The sequence below is a fragment of the Phoenix dactylifera genome, unplaced genomic scaffold (assembly GCF_009389715.1).
Source record: "Phoenix dactylifera cultivar Barhee BC4 unplaced genomic scaffold, palm_55x_up_171113_PBpolish2nd_filt_p 000184F, whole genome shotgun sequence".
Classification (NCBI taxonomy): Eukaryota; Viridiplantae; Streptophyta; class Magnoliopsida; order Arecales; family Arecaceae; genus Phoenix; species Phoenix dactylifera.
The window spans coordinates 3,664-19,839 of NW_024067713.1; the positions used below are offsets into that span (position 1 = coordinate 3,664).

The 16,176-nt window shown below is 38.2% G+C and overlaps 2 protein-coding genes across 2 annotated transcripts; one reads left to right on the forward strand and one right to left on the reverse strand.

Moving 5' to 3' along the window:
* Positions 1-403: 403 nt before the first annotated feature.
* On the forward strand, positions 404-9,635 carry LOC120105059 (DNA-3-methyladenine glycosylase-like). Its single transcript, XM_039117133.1, has 4 exons — positions 404-431; positions 6,052-6,193; positions 6,283-6,424; positions 7,657-9,635. The coding sequence occupies exons 1-4, from the start codon at positions 404-406 to the stop codon at positions 7,987-7,989; spliced, it is 645 nt and encodes a 214-aa protein (XP_038973061.1). The 3' UTR covers positions 7,990-9,635.
* LOC103711311 (protein BZR1 homolog 1) lies at positions 9,409-12,620 on the reverse strand. Its single transcript, XM_008797410.2, has 2 exons — positions 12,096-12,620; positions 9,409-10,468 (listed from the first exon to the last, which is right to left on the reverse strand). Exons 1-2 carry the CDS (start codon positions 12,312-12,314, stop codon positions 9,758-9,760), a joined length of 930 nt encoding a protein of 309 aa, XP_008795632.1. The 5' UTR covers positions 12,315-12,620; the 3' UTR covers positions 9,409-9,757.
* Between the last annotated feature and the right edge of the window lie 3,556 nt (positions 12,621-16,176).

The following is a 16,176-nucleotide window of genomic DNA, read 5'->3' on the forward strand; positions in this document are numbered from 1 at the left end:
CCTTTGGAGATAGGGACATGGACATGCTTGATTATTTTGCAAGCAGACCAAGTGTTGAAAGAGTGCAGAGTGGACACAATAGTAAATGTAAGTCCAATGCGAGGACCCTTTCATTGATGATGCATTTTGCTGTCAACAAATGGTGGTCAAGAAGACCATTTTTTCCTTAACTATTTTGGAGAATGAGGAGGACAAAAACTTGTTGGGTAATCTTCTCCTGAGAGTATAGCGCTTGACAAGGGGAATAGGGAGAGGGACTAGGTTCATGGACAAGGAAAAAGGACCAGGTCACGTTGTATATGGAGAAAGAGAGTGAGAGAGCTGTATGATAAAGAAGTTGTGGTACAATGCTGAAGTGAACAATTGGAGAGAGGCTCAAAAGAGGGCAACTAAATGTAAGAGGATGGTTGGTAGGGTTGCACATGGGTCAGGTAAGTTCAGGTGAAGGCTTACCTGAAACCAACCCAATCATCAGCTCAATTTATGGAACTGAAATTGAACCAATCAATGTTGGAACCAACCCCTCAAAATTGTATTGCTTATGGTTTGTTCTTGAGTTATCACCCTTTTTTAAAAGTAAATTATTGATTTATTCGAGAACAATAAAATATCTTGAGCCTCAAACAAGTATAAAAATGAAGCTATCATAGAAGATGTTTCATAAAAATAAAAAAATAAAATCTAACAACAATAACCTAATACTTTATTAAAGAAATAATAAATATAAAGTTATAAGCTTTGTCTAATACTAATTACAACCTAATAAAGTCAAATTTGGTGTCCATTTATATAAATCACAAAATTATTTTATTAAATCACAAAGTTGATAGAGAGAAAAAAGAAAAGGGGGAGAGAATTATAGATGGTACCAAGATTATTCAAATGTTAAAGACAAGTATAAGAAAATGTTAACCAAATCTATCCATTCAAAATAGAAAGTAAAGACTAAGGATAATGAAGGGAGATCTCTAATTTCACAAGCCCCAATCCAACAAATAGTATGTATATGTGTATGCATTAGGTCGAGGTGTTTCCGAGTTACCCAAACTCTTAATCTAGAACAGACCAAATCCAGTTGGATTTTGAAAAATAGGAACTTGAACCAACCCAATTCTATCTAAAACCTGAGCCAAGGTTTGCCCAGTCAGTATCGTACCGTACTGGGTATACTATACCATACCAGTACTACCGCATTATGTGTACCATACCGTAGGGGTACTAAACCGGTATGCAGTCTTGTACCGTACCGCAACTAACACTGTAATAGAATGGTACCGATACGAGATCTGGTACCAACGACAAGCCTTGACCCGAACAAAACCAACCCAACAAGATTGGTTCAGTGCGGTTTGGTTCTCAGGTTGAGCCAAGCCCATGTGTCTTGTAATAGTTGGAATTGTAAAATTTCTACATTGAGGAACGAAAGAAGGATATTTGTTGTAGTATGGAAATTATTCGGAAAGAGGTACTGAGGTAGGTATAGTTTTATAGCTTTTCTCTTCAGCTTAAATGGTATATTGATTAATAAGATATAATTAATATTTTTCAAAAAAATAAGTAGTTCAATTAGAAAGGAGAAAATGATGAAAAAGAATGAACACTAATCTCACTTAGTAAAGTTTGTCCTCTAGAAAAATACCATTATTTAGAAAGGGGTAATTGTCATGTTGTCTCCATCCCAACTATAGACCTAGCGAAACAAAAATCCACTGCAAACTCCATAATTTGGATCTCATTATGGTTTTTGATTTGGAGATCAATTCAAGGAGTTGAGGAGGTGGATAGGACTAGATCCATGGGTAAAACTTGGCAAGGATTTGTTGTTCATGAATTTCAAGAAGTGGAAGAATTTATGGAATTATTGGGTATGAAGTTATTAAATTTCAATGAATATGTTATTGTGGGTAGAGGTCAAAGGAGATTTTTGCTAGCTTGAAGGAGGGGGGAGGAAGATAAAAAAAAGAGGGAGAGGAGAGAGTGCCCTCATTGTTGCTGTTGGTGGTGGAGGGGTCGTCAGGTGGTGGCAGGGAATTGAGTAGTTAGCTCTCCTTAACATGGCTTGCCGTACTGATTGGTACTGATGCATACCGATCATACCTGTTGTAATAGTACCGAACTGGTACATAGTACGGGAGGTGTACTGAGTATCGGTATGCTGAACTAATCTCAGTACCAAGCAGATCGATACAGTGACAGGATGGTACTGGTATGGGGTTCAATATCGAGATGGCAAACATTGCTTCTCGATCCTTGTCAAATAAGGCGAAAGCAAGGGGAATCATAGAGCTAAAAGTGAGAGTCTAACCAAATGGGTTTCCAATTCCCTTCTTCCTTTATGACAACAGCATGTTATCCATTGTTAGATCTCTATTTAACTTTCATGTTTATCATAATTTTAATATTATAGAGCATATAAATATGTTTCGTATTTGAGATGGGTCGTTATTAGTTTGGATTGACCCTCACCTAAAGCTATCTGCTTATTACTTCGGCAAGCATATTACTTCATTATTCAGATATGAAATTGGAAGTTTTTACCGAGTTTGGCTCATCAAATCCATTGACAATCCTAATCCTACCAAACTTTTTTGTTGGTTTAGTTTGGTGCTGGCGTCTGATTCCACCTAAGTTTTTTTTTCCCCTTGATGCTTTTTACTCCTGTCAAATTAGCTTGTGCATGTTATTCATTCTTTTTGAATGTTAGTGTTTTATAATGGTGGTCCATTGCAATCTTGAAAGAATACAAGATTGAGTCCAGGATTCAGAAAGTCATATCATATGAGTATGGTACAAGATCAAATGAACTACTAATCAGTTTGAAGTGTTTATTGGTCAGAAATTGGGAAATACTGTTATTTCTCAAGAAAGGAGATAATCGGTGTATTTGTTGGAAAGAGATAAGAACTCTCAAGGTTGTTTACATATTCTTATTTTGAGTCTGTATTTAGTGTTCGTTTTGTCTAAATGAGTAGATATCTGCTTATTTAAGTTATCATGTGACTTTTTGGGGTTCTCGTGTGACATTTTAGTTGGTCATACAAATCTTGTGATTTCTGGTTTATTCATGAGACTAGGATTGTTTTTTAGCAGAAAATTTCTAGAAGATCTGGTTTTTTTTGCAGAAAATTGCTAATATTATTCAATTAGGATTAAGTTTAGGTTCGCTTTGAAGTCTTGGAATAAATATTAGTGGTCTTCATTTCCTTTTTTTTTCTTCTCAATCTATTATGTATAGCTAGAAAATGATGTTGTTTTCTGCCTCCTATTGATGACAACACTGTGAAATAGCTGACTTTCTACAACCAATGGTGATGGTGACGCCTGCTGTGATGCTTTTGTTGGAATTGTTGCTATCATTGCTTCTTTGGGTTGTCAAACCTCCCCAGGAAAGGTATATTCTGTATATTGTATCATAACCTTAGAAAACCTCTTGACCTCCATTAGTAACCTGAAGACCATATGAGCATGGATCTAAACATTAACCCAGAGGTGCTATGTTAACAAGTTACTTACTTGTCATCTCATCTTTCATGCTCAGTTCTCCTTTTGTTTATGAATGGCCCTTATCCCCCTTACTGAGCCTTTCTATACGTATTTGCTTTTCCTTTGCACTTTGACCTTACTGCCTCCTAAGACAAATTGACTGTAAATACTTGGTTCAACAAATCTTGTGGCATATTATAGAGTATGTGGCATTATTGAACTGTATGTTTAGTGGACTTAGTTCTTTTAGAGGACATCTTCTTTTATTTGTAATTTAGGGCTAGTCGCTCTACCACTAATGGGATTTAGCTACTATATTTTCCATGAAGAGTGTGTATTTATCATGATGCTCTTAGCTACACACAATTGTAATTTGGCCATGATTTTGTTCTCGGATTTTTGGCAGAATGGGCCCTCCTTCTACCACATTAATCTGGCTCATGAGTAATCAAATGAGATTTGTATTACTGAATTTCAGAAGTCTCATCTGCAGAAATACTGGTTAATGGTGCTGTCACCTTTTGTGTGGGTTCAAGTTGTTATATGCTGGCTCCTTTAAGTTGGGCTTCTCTTTCTTTTTATCGCTTGCTAATATTGGTGATACTTCTACCTTCTTCTAGAGCTTAGATTCTTCTTTGAGTGTTAATCAATTGAAGCAGATTTTCCCAAAGCATCTCCATCATGCCTATCCTTTGGTCCTTTACCACCCTTACCTTGGCTACTACATTTGTCATGTTTCCTATCTGGATGCACCTTCATTTGTTAAAGATTTCTTAATTCAAGTGCAAGCATGCAACTAATCATGACTGAAGATGTCTTCATCTTAGTGCTTCTTGTACCATGATCAAGTTTATGTTAGATTTTTGTGGATGGTGTGATATGTATGCTCAATTGAATAACATGAAGTTAGCTCGTCTGTCATTAAGCTTCATCTAAAATAGCCTAAAGTTAGTGCAAGGCTACTTGATTGACTTGCTGCCATTGGCCCACTGGGGAGCATGATGTTTTTGCCCACTGGGAGCATGGTTTTCTTGATTTCTCCTGGTTAAACTTTGTTACTGTCAACGTGGTGAATTAGATTTTTGTTGATTTCCACAATGCTCACCATGTTGTTGGACATCTCAGATATCACTACATCAAGATATGATCGACATGGCTCTCTTCTTAACCTCTTATTCTCTGCAGCTTCTGACACTGTATTGATTGGGACAGTGATGAGAACTGCTAATCACTATTGGTGGTATTTTTGTTGACTTGCATATTTGTTATAGCATAGGATTGCACCTACACCGACACTTGTTTTTAAATTGTTTTGAAATTAACATATTCTCACTGACCCATTAAAGAATATCAACTCAATATAAATTGGAGTATTATCCATGTCTTTAAGCATGTATAGATTTACAGCCTTTATTAATAGTCATCATTTTCCAGAGGATTTCATCCACTCTGAAAGTTGCCAACTTCTTTCTATACAAAGTCCCACATACGGTCAGATTATTCTCCTCAGCAATATTTTTGCTCATCGGCTAACTCTCTTGTTACCACCATGACAATCACATGAGGTATTATGAGCCTTGAGCCTTTCCTGGAATCATGTGTCAGGCCTTGTATGTGGATTTCCATATTCATTTTCCTTTGTCCTTTTTTCTGTTGCTAAAATTTCTCTTTAAGAATGATGGCCATTCTAATGTCTTCAGAAGATAACAGTACTTAATTTATCCAACCTTTTACGGATGATCCGATGGGTCAGATATTGCAACAAAAAAGGAACAACTGAACAAGCGTTGGAAAAGCCATAAGATTCATTAAGCAGTTGATTTGGGGCAGTACATGAAATTGAAATGATATAGATCCAAACCCATAATTTAAAAAAAAAGAAAAAAAGAAAAAAATATGTGGCATGTACAGCTAATAATAGATTGGATGAAAGCACTTGGTTTCCTGCTAAATTCCAATCCTGCATGGAGAGACATATCTTTGTAATACTATTCTCGACTTCCCCTGTCTCAGACTTAAATCTCCATAAACAATTGCTATATTGATATAACCACTATAGAGAAGCACAAATAGAGGTGAAACCAAATTACGGTGTTCCAAAGAATAAGTATAAATAAGGGAGGAATGAAGTATAAAAACAAGAGATGAAGAATGAGAGTTTGAGCTCTTATTGCTTTGGGAGGTTTGACTGCCTACGCAAGCATCTGATAAATCATGCCATAGAAAATCTAGTTACATAAATCTTTGCATGCTAAGAAATGAACAGATACATGTTAAGATCTTGGATGATCTTCAATAATCTATAGGCATTTATAGGGGAACAATGAATTATACCCAGGGGAATTGCTTTCAAGTTGTCACATTTAAAATGTTATACAAATACTGAAGACAACTGAAAGCCATACTCCATTATGGTTTTAACAAGTTCTGAAGGAATCGAAGCATTGTATATTACTACTACAAGTGTTACATAAATGGTGAAAGATTACTGGTTTGCATATCAGTTGAAATTGATATCTCATGGACAACTCAATTTACATGTATTTCTTGGCTTGTATTTCTTTCCAGAACCAGTTTATGTTTCTTTCCATGATGAAGAATGGGGAGTCCCCATTCATGATGACAGAAAGCTGTTTGAGCTGCTTGTTTTGTCTGAAGCATTAGCTGAATTCAGCTGGCCAGCTATTCTGAACAAGCGAGACTTGTTAAGGTTTGCCATATTATCTTGGTTTCATTTAGGACAAATGGAGCTTCCGTCTTTTCTGTGCTTGACACTTCAATTATCATTCCTTTTGTCAGGAAGTTGTTCAACGATTTTGACCCATGTTCTGTCGCTCAATTCGCTGAAAAAAAGATTCCTTCACTCAAATCAAGTGGCAGCACTTTGTTATCAGAACAGAAGATGCGGGCAGTTGTAGAGAATGCAAGGCAAATGCTTAAGGTAATTTATCATCTCAATACTCAATCTGCAGCTCCTTGTTTTAGAAATTTAACTGTCCACTGTCCACTATATTTAGCTAGTTTCAGCAGCCCTGGGGTCATCTTTATTGGAGATTCATTTGAAATAGACATCATGTTTACAAATTATTATACAATATTTATTATCTCCTTCTCAATAGTTACTAGTGAATGTTCAATCAAAACAACGAGTGGATCATTTATAACTTCCCCACCTTTATTTTCATCCAAAATGATTTCAAAATGCTTCATTTCTGGAAAGGCCTTTCCCTTTAAGGCATCAACAAGGGCTGAGATCCAGCTCACATGGGGGATGTGTGATTTTAGGGGGCAGAAGTCCTATCTATACACCTATTTGGAGGGATGCATTTTGTCATCATCCTTTTGAGAGACATGGATTCTTATCATCTTCACTTTTCAAATAGGCCAAAGCAATTGTGTTTATTTTCTACCTTCATTGCTGCAAAGTGAGTAAGCTGCAAGAACAAACAAGTGCGATTCAAGACCTAATCATATTCTGTACAGAAATAAATGACAAGGAAAAGTTTACTAAGACGATTTCAAGTAGATCAGGCTAGTGTGAAAACTTTTGGCTTGGCACACATCTTCTGACATTGCTGGAATGTCTCAAAATAGGTCCAAGTATCATACATTATGTAACGTCTTTGCTTTGAGCTTAGATTTCTTCTCTGCAAATGAAGCACCCTGCTGTTAAGTTTTTAACCTTAAAAGGAAGAAAATGCTGGATGCCTGAAGTTGATTTAGTTGTCTGATCTGAACTCTTTGGTGCTTATGTAGCTGCTGCTAGATTGCATTGAGTAACTAATTTGGCCCAGTATGCATTTGTTGGAAGATGCAGTCCGCTGCATAAGACATTATATGACGGACCATTACATTACTTACTACACAGTATGATGCTATAAAGGGGATGCTGCATTTGCTATTACTATGGTATGAACACTAAAACGGAGATAAAGATTTGCAGTCCAATTGACTGGACTGCTTTGATGATGTAAATTCAAAATAATGTTGTCGGGCTGCACATTATGTGGTTGGCATCAGTTTGTAGACGTCTTTACTGAAGGTTCATGAAGATCGAAGATCATGAATTTATAATTAAGCTACACCATAGTTGGTATATATACTGAAAAAGATGAACAAAAATTTGAAAGCGTGGAGTTGTTTTCACCCCTCTAATCAACTCTTCATCCACAGGTGATTGAGGAATTCGGTTCTTTTAACAACTATTGCTGGAGTTTTGTGAACCACAAGCCGATCATAAATGGATTCCGCTACGCCCGTCAAGTGCCTGTCAAGACTCCCAAAGCCGAAGCCATGAGCAAGGACCTGATGCAAAGGGGCTTCCGCTGTGTTGGACCAACTGTGATCTATTCTTTTATGCAAGCAGCAGGCATAGTTAATGACCATCTTTCTAGCTGCTTCAGATTTGAAGAATGCATCGGTTCATGCTCTAAAGAATCCAGGACGAACACTGAATCGATGACATTGGGAAAAGGCTTGACCAAGAAATGCTCATTACAGGATTAAGCGAGCATTTATCAAGCAGACTGCACTTAACAAGTTCAGTTCAGCAGGTATCTGTTTTTGGCTGTATCATCTCAGCTGTTTTTGTATCACTAAGGTGTTAACAAACACTTCACTCTAAGCTAACAAACTTCCAGAATTTGTAATACAAGCTAATCTGATTAAATCCAAACCTTCTGTTTTCTGAATATATCCTTCTGTGTCATCATAGATCCTTATCAGATCCGACATCCTTTTCATGGATTATCATGATTATCTTGGACCACAAGAAGGTGATAATATCTATTTTCTTATCACTTCATATTAATATCATGATGGATATCATTTTACACTGATTTATAAAGTTTTCTCCATTTTCAATATTTTGGTGTCATGTTTTCGTTATCATTGCACCATTTGCAAAGCTGGCCACATGTGGATCCCTGTGATTGTTTACTTGGGCATGGTAGATTTTCTTTGGGGTGCCCCTTCATTCATTTGTTCCTACAAAGATGCTGACCATGGCATCCATGGCACTTTTAGTTGATGTGGCCCTTTCAAGTGGGTCCATCTATAATTTTGGGGAAGTGGGGGGTTTCTGCTGCGTTCGGTAGACGAGCGCATCATACAGTGAAGGGTCAGCAAACTACAGCACGCCTACCACACACACCTCACATGGAGAGGGGCCCTTGAAATTTTTCTGGTGCCCTTTTGACCCAACAAGGCATCCTCCACAAACCTCATCACCTTTGAATGAGAACCAAACCCAACCCTTAATCATTTAATGGAATTTGAGGTCTGCCCCAGCAACTATTTCAACCTTGTCACCAAAATCTAACAAAAACACTACATCTCTGACTAATCTCCACAATTCAAAAATATATTGCATACTGTCTTAATCACAAGAAAACACAACATACAATGTCCTGTCAGAAGGCCTTCTTGTTAAGATAAGGTTGGCAGCTCTGACATATATATCTTGGTAGAAATTGGAAGATTTTCCTGGACCTTTTACCCACAGGGTGAAGCAAGTCATGCCATCTTCCATCTAAAAGCTTCACTTCACATTAGTTCCTCCCAAGGACAGGCACAGAAATCTACTCATTTTAGTGGAAAATTAGGTTATGCAGAGCCAGACACCTACTCACATAAAAGCCATGGCCACTCCCACTGGTAGCTACAAAAAGCCTACTAATATTAACATTGGAATGCACTCATGTAATCACCCAAGGATGACATAAACCTTCATGATCTTAGAGTGCTGATGAGACACACACCTCAAACGTCTAGGTTAGCAGACAGAAAATTTTCATATCAAGATTCTGTTCTCAAAATCACTCGAGGTATTTACAGCCTTTGGAAACTAGAGGTTCGCATGAACTTCTTCCACCTGCAATCGCTGTGCCTGAAGCAAATGTCCACAACATCCCACATGGATTGTACTGATAAGAAAGAAGAAAGAACGATCTAATTCCCCATGGGTTTTTAGCATTTACAGCGACAGCAGCAACACCATCAACTACAGCCATGAAATTTACTCATCAGCTATTGCCACCAAAACCAGTAGCTCATAAAACATTTTGAGCTTAGAAGTAATGAAAGAACAAATCTTTCTGCGTTCATGACCATGTTACTGGAAGCCAACAAAAGAAAAAAATGAGGCAAGAAAACCACCGGGAAAAAAAAACACTCAGAAGAGAACCAAACACCAGCAGCCCAGCAGATACAGCTTTTGATGCAGCAACATGAACTGGAATATGCAATGTTCGCAGCAGCTAAGTCTCAAGCTCTTTCACTTGGATCCACTGCTTCCCACTCCTAATGTGAGCTCAAGATCCTCCACCCCAACCTCGTGAATTCTCTCCCCCACCCAAGGCTTCACCCTCCCGTTCCCGAATTCAAACTCCACACCACCTCGTCCCCTATCAGACATTCCTCCTCCTCCAGGGCCCACTACGGTCTCTGGCATTTGGGCGACCGGGTTAACAAGGTTGAAGGTCGGCGATGCCGGGGCTGTCATTTGGAAGCTGACCCACCGTCCAGAATCAACAGTGGAAGCATCAGACTCGTCGCACTCCGGTATGGTGGCAGGGTGCCCATGGTGGCGACCCCGTGTGGGGCTAGCAGGGGCAGAAGCAGCAAACAAAGGATGGCGGAATGCAGCATAGTCCCAGTCCGGTTTCCTGATTTTCGGAGGGCGGGAGGCAGTCGGCGAGGAGAGCGGCGGGGTAACAGGGGCGCTGTTGGAGATACGGAGAGGCGGGAGGGTGGAGAGGTTCCGGAGGAAGGGAAGGAGATAGGAGGGGTTGACACCAGGGTTGGAATTCTCGATACGGGTGGGGCTCGGGAAGGAGGACGATGATGGGCTGGCATGGTAGGAAGGGACAGGGCTAGGGAAGGAGGAGGAGGGTGGGCTCAGATGATGGGATGAGGAGCAGGGGCTTATGTTTGTCGACTGACCCCCGGCAGCCGCCTCCGGAGGCGATGGCAGTGGTTTGCATCCCTGTCAAATTAGACAGAGTTCAGCAGCTAAATAGATGCAACAAGAGAAAGCCCACATAGAGTGAAGGGAGAAGTGCAATTCCAGCAAGTGAAGTGATTACTGTTCAGTCTGTTGCTTTTCTGATGGCAAGGTTGTCCATCAACTTAGGTGAACAAAGGGTTTTCTCTTTTCTTTGTGAGCCACAGCCCACAGGAGAGAGGGGGAGAGAGAGAGAGGATTTTGTTTTCCTTATGTGATATAACAAATGCAATCAGAACAGCAACGGCCTAAAATAAATTCAGACATGCTTTGCTTTTTTGCCTCATAACTCTTTGATTTGTTTGGATATTTGGGTAACATAGTTTGTCTTGAGGGTGTTACACTTTAGATGGGGATACTTTCCTGTTTTCCTGTTACCCTTTTTCTTCTTTTAAAAGAAGAAATAGGATGGAGAAAGAACAGAAGCCAACATAAAATCAAGTATTCTTCATGAATGAGAACAAAAGGAAAGGAACAAAGTGAAGAAAGTTTGCCAGGAAAGGCACAGATCTCCACAATCCAATCAAAAGAAAAGCATCATCATCTTGGGTGAGATGAGAAAATGCACACACAGAAGACTGGCCCTAAAAAGCAGCGGTCAAAAGAGAAAAGAGAAGCCAAAATTCAGTTTTTTTTTCTTTTTAAAGTCCACGATCAGAACTTTCAGAAAGAAAACAAAACAAATACTAATAAAAAATTACTAAGGGATTCCAAATTTCTTCAACAAAATCCACATCAAATCTGGTAGAATACTCCATCAAAGACCTCAAAACAAAGCAATCGAAGCAAAGGAAGAAGACTTATCTAAAAGAAACCTACAAACTGTTTTATGTTCTCAAAGGAAAAAAGAAGAATCTAGCTTAAAAAAAAAAGGAGAATAAAGGCTATCAACCAAAGATCTCAAAAAAATAAGACCAACTACAGCAGTTCAACTGGTTCACATCACTGCTAAAAGATCTAAATAAATACATATCCCTTTTAAAAGAAAATAAACAAAATCAGCCCAAAAAATGAATTTTAAATGAGGTATACTACCAATAAAAGCATCAAGAAAACATCCTTCTTCCCATTCTCAACACAAATAAACAAAAAAATCTAAATTAAGATCCTTTTTTTTTTAAAAAAAAAAAGAGAGGAAGCTTTAAGAACTTATTAAACATCATCAGAATCCATGTTCGTATATTTGATGCAGGTTGACCTCCTTGCTTCTCTCATGGTACAACCCTCTTCGAATTAGTTCGAGTCGCAAACTCCTAATAAAATCTTTTATTTTCATAATAAACTCCTTATCAGATTAGAGAGATAGAAAGAAATAAGGATGGGAGAAGAATAATAAAATCCATTAATAAAGTGAGATCTATTTGGCATCAAAACCGAAACTTTACTGCGATCCACTAAGCACCAAGTGCTGTAACAGCCATCTCCAATCTCTTCGAATCGCAACAAACATGAAAGTCAAGGAGGGAAATAAAGGAAAATTAGAGGAAAGGATGAGATCTAACATCTAAGAGATAGAGATAGAGATAGATAGATAGAGAGAGAGAGAGAGAGAGAGAGAGAGAGAGAGAGCTAAAATTAAACTAAAGGTGGGATCTTTTTAGTAGCATACCTTTCGGTAGGTGGTGCCGTCGTCCTCCACGACCCAGCCGGCCTCGGAGCAGAGGGCCTTGAGGACCTCGTTGTTGTCGCAGTGCTTGGGGAGTTTGTAGTTCCCGAGCGTCCGCAGCCCCGAGAATATCTTCGCCGCGATCGCCCGCCGCCGCCGCTCCCTCCTCTTGTTGTTCTCCCTCTCCCTCCACGTCGGCAACCTCCCCCCTCCCGACGTCATCCCTCCCTCCCTCTCTCTCTCTGTTTTTCCTCTGTTTTCTTACTCCTTTTGCTTTGTTTTCGGATGGATGAGATAGAGATGGAGGTGCAGAGAAGAGAAGAAAAGAGAGAAGCTTGGTCCGCCAGTTTTCTACCCTCTTTGCCCCGCTTTTGCTTCCTTTCCTCTCTCTCTGTTTTTTTTTTTTTTTTTTCTTTTGGGCAGAGGAGTCTGAGATAGCTCACGAGGAGAGTACGTTTTCTTTATTGCAAGTAGATTGGATAGATTCTCTTGTGACAGGAGACACCCTCTTTTCTGTTCTCTCTCACTCTCTCCTTTTGAGGAGGGAGGGTGTTGGGCGCCCAGCGTGGGCCTCGTTAATAGAGAGAGAAAGTTGGTGCGAGCGAGAATGACATGTATATCCTCAATGTTCTACTGCTAACGTTAGCTTTGAAAAAAATAGTGGATTCCTCCGTCATTTTCCGAGTGCAAACAGGAACGCAGAAAGCAACAGAGGTTTTCTTCTTCTTTTTTTTTTTTTTTATCTCTATCTATGGGGTGGGAGGAGAGTCTTCGAGCCTGTGGTTTGACTGTACGTTACGGGAGGGGAGGAGGAAGAGAACAAACAGAGGAGGTTGGGATGCTTACACTTGATGTCGGGTGGTCTTCTTCCTCGCTCATGGCATATGGTCCCATGCATGGTGTTACCTGCATTTCATCGAGTGCCCTCCTCTGTGTGTGGGGTTCGGCTGGATTGGGGGATTGCGTCTGGTTTGTAGCAAAGTTGGATTAGACCCAAAATATTTTGATTTGATTACAAAATATGCTACCATGGATCTAATCTCTTGCCACCAAAAAAAAAATAAAAGAGTTGTTCCATTGATGTAAGCTTTTCATTGCTCCAAGGATCTGATTTGTTTTTTTAGTGAAATTCTTAATTGCTAAATTAATTTTAGATTGACTGTTGTATTAATCCTAGCGATTCGACATGAAGAGCACTTGGATATGATAGCAATGCTAAAATTGCTAAATCTAATTAATGTCAAATTGCTAAACTTTTGAGTCTAATGATTTAATGCAGAGAATTGGTGATCTATTGGAAGAGTAATTGATTAAAATCATTTGACCATGATTTGCTATTGAAAATTGTTATTTGCATCTCTATTCTATCTGTTGAATCGATATTATTTGATTATAATAATTATTATAGTGAGTAGTACTGCTATTGAGTTCCTCTGTTTATGTTTGTTAATATTATGCTTTGATTTCTTAAGTTATAAAATATATATAGGATACTTTATTTTTTTGTTTGTGGTAATGTGAGTTAAATCATGTCTGTCACTATTCCACTTGGATTGAGTAGCATATGAGTGGTTAAAAACTTTCAAGCTTGCCCATTGATTGAATGGTAGATTGCAATTTGATGATACTTTTACGAAACCAAGTGCCCATTTTTACATACCTTGTTATTTATTCTACCATATTGTACATAAATTAGACTCTCGATGCAAGTTCTAGCTTCAATATTTGTATCTTTCTGTCTATTATATTAAATTGTTGAAATTTTGTAAATGTTCTTGTTGGAAAAGTAAAGAATTTACAAAGTAAATTATGTCATCAACATGGTATATAAATATATAAAAACCATGACCACCCTAATTCTCAAGGCAGGACTAAAATCAGAGGGAAAATTATATTAGATAGCTAAAAAATAGATATGTAAGGATTTTCTTCTTTAACTTTGTAAGTAAGGGTAGCCTACATTAGGGGATCTGTTTATCTTATTTGTTATACACCATATGTCAAGAGCATGTGCTTAATTCTTCATTTGGATTTCATATTGAGAATAGTAGTTATTTAAAATCTACAGTTTTAAATATTTTTTTTTGATATCTTTTCAAGATATGTTGAATGATACATATACTGATAAGAAAATGGAAAAAGCGAACCAAGTCTGATTTAAAAAGTAGACTCTTGATGTTAAAGTCCTATCTAAAAATTCAGGTTTTTAGATAAATAGGCCCAAGAGTATATAAGTATCATCAAGATTCTTAACCTATCCCAATGCGGAACTATTATTTCTCAATACTGTCTCTCACATGTAGAGCTTGAGGAACGAAATCCAGAATGAGAGGCAATATGTCGACTAGTAAGTAGGAGTGTGAAGGTTTCAGCAGACACGAAAAATCAATGGGCTCTGATACCATGTTAAGGATCAATGGGCTCTAATAGCCCCATATCGGATAAGTTAAGGATTATCGTGGTGCTTATATACTTTTGGGACTATCTAAAAAGCTCGGAATTTTAGATAAGATCTTAACTTAGTATCAGAGCATTTTTGCCTACTAAAATCTTCACATTCCCACTTACTAATCTATGTGTTTCTCTTCATTGTGGATTTTGTCCCTCGGTCTCTACACATGAGAGGAGGTATTAAGTAATCCTACATCAAATGTGAGGTCCAATAGTCCCACATCGGAAAAACTCGTTTCAGAGCCTGAGCATATGAGGCGGGTATCTCCAAATTCTGCAGACGCATTTTGGAAGAAAAACAAAACTGGAGAGGGGTGAAAGACGCTTGCGTGAAGCTACAGAACCGGACAATATCTAGCAGGAGAGCCCCGTATTTTCTCCCTTATGTGGCCCCCACGTGGGCACTGGGTGCCTCACGTGCCCCGCGGAGACAGGGGCGTGACATTTAGTATCAGAGCCGAGGACGGCTCTTGTCCGATAGTGGAAAGGTGTGAGGCCCAATGGTCCCACATTGGAAAGACTCGTTCCAGAGCCTGGGCGTATGAGGCGGGTGTTTCCAAATCCTGCAAACGCGTTTTGGGAGAAAAACAAAATCAGGAAAGGATCAAGAATGTTTGTGTGAAGCTCCGGAACCGCAGGGGAGCTCCGTGTTTCCCCCCTCATGTGGCCCCCACATGGGCACTGGGTGCCTCATATGTCCCACGGAGGCGGGGGCGTGACATCAAATAGATTATTGACTCTTGGGGTGCTTATATGCTCTTGGACTCATCGAGCTAAATATTCAGATTTTTAAATAGAATCTTAACTCTTGAAATATTTACTGATATGATATATTTTTATGCCATTTTATAAAGCTCGTTATATGTAGTTGTCATTTATCAAGTGCATCTAAGAACTAATGACTCTTATAAACAATGAAAAATAAGTAATTGTGGTGGGGGCAATACTAATAAATATCAAATTTTGTCAAGATGAATAATTTGATTGTATTTCACTTTTGTTTTCAAAATTTAAAAAAGTTAAGACACCCTAAATCCCATAACTAGCCAAATCATTTTCCAAAGTTCAAGAAATCAACTAGGATTTTATTTTCAAAAAGTCATAAAACACTAAAAATTGCACCTTCATATTTGTAGCACTACATATTTCAATACACCATCTAAGATGAAAGTGGATCCAACCAAATGTTAAAACAAATAAAAAAATTACTTAATGATCTAAAAAAATTAAATATTAATGAAGTGGAAGATGTAGATAATTTCTTTGTATATCGAAGCTGACACTTATCTCTTGAAGACTTTATTTAACTTGTGTTTAGAGTTGTGTATGGTATCTTAAAATAACTGTATTGTAGCATCATTTGGTGCAAGTACAATTATCTCAAGCATAAGATGCAATGCTAGAAACTCCAAATAAATTTATTTTCATTAGAAAAGGAAGGACAATAATTTTTGAAGCTAATTTTTGAGACCAGTGGTAGATTTGAAGTTGTAGTCCTTGATATTGGTGGTTGTCACAGTTACTTAAAGATCAGGTTTTGTTGTTACAAAAAAAATATAAGATATTTTTTAGTTATATATATTATTTACTTGATCCAGCATCTCTTTTCAATTGATTGCAAAAAAAAGCCACA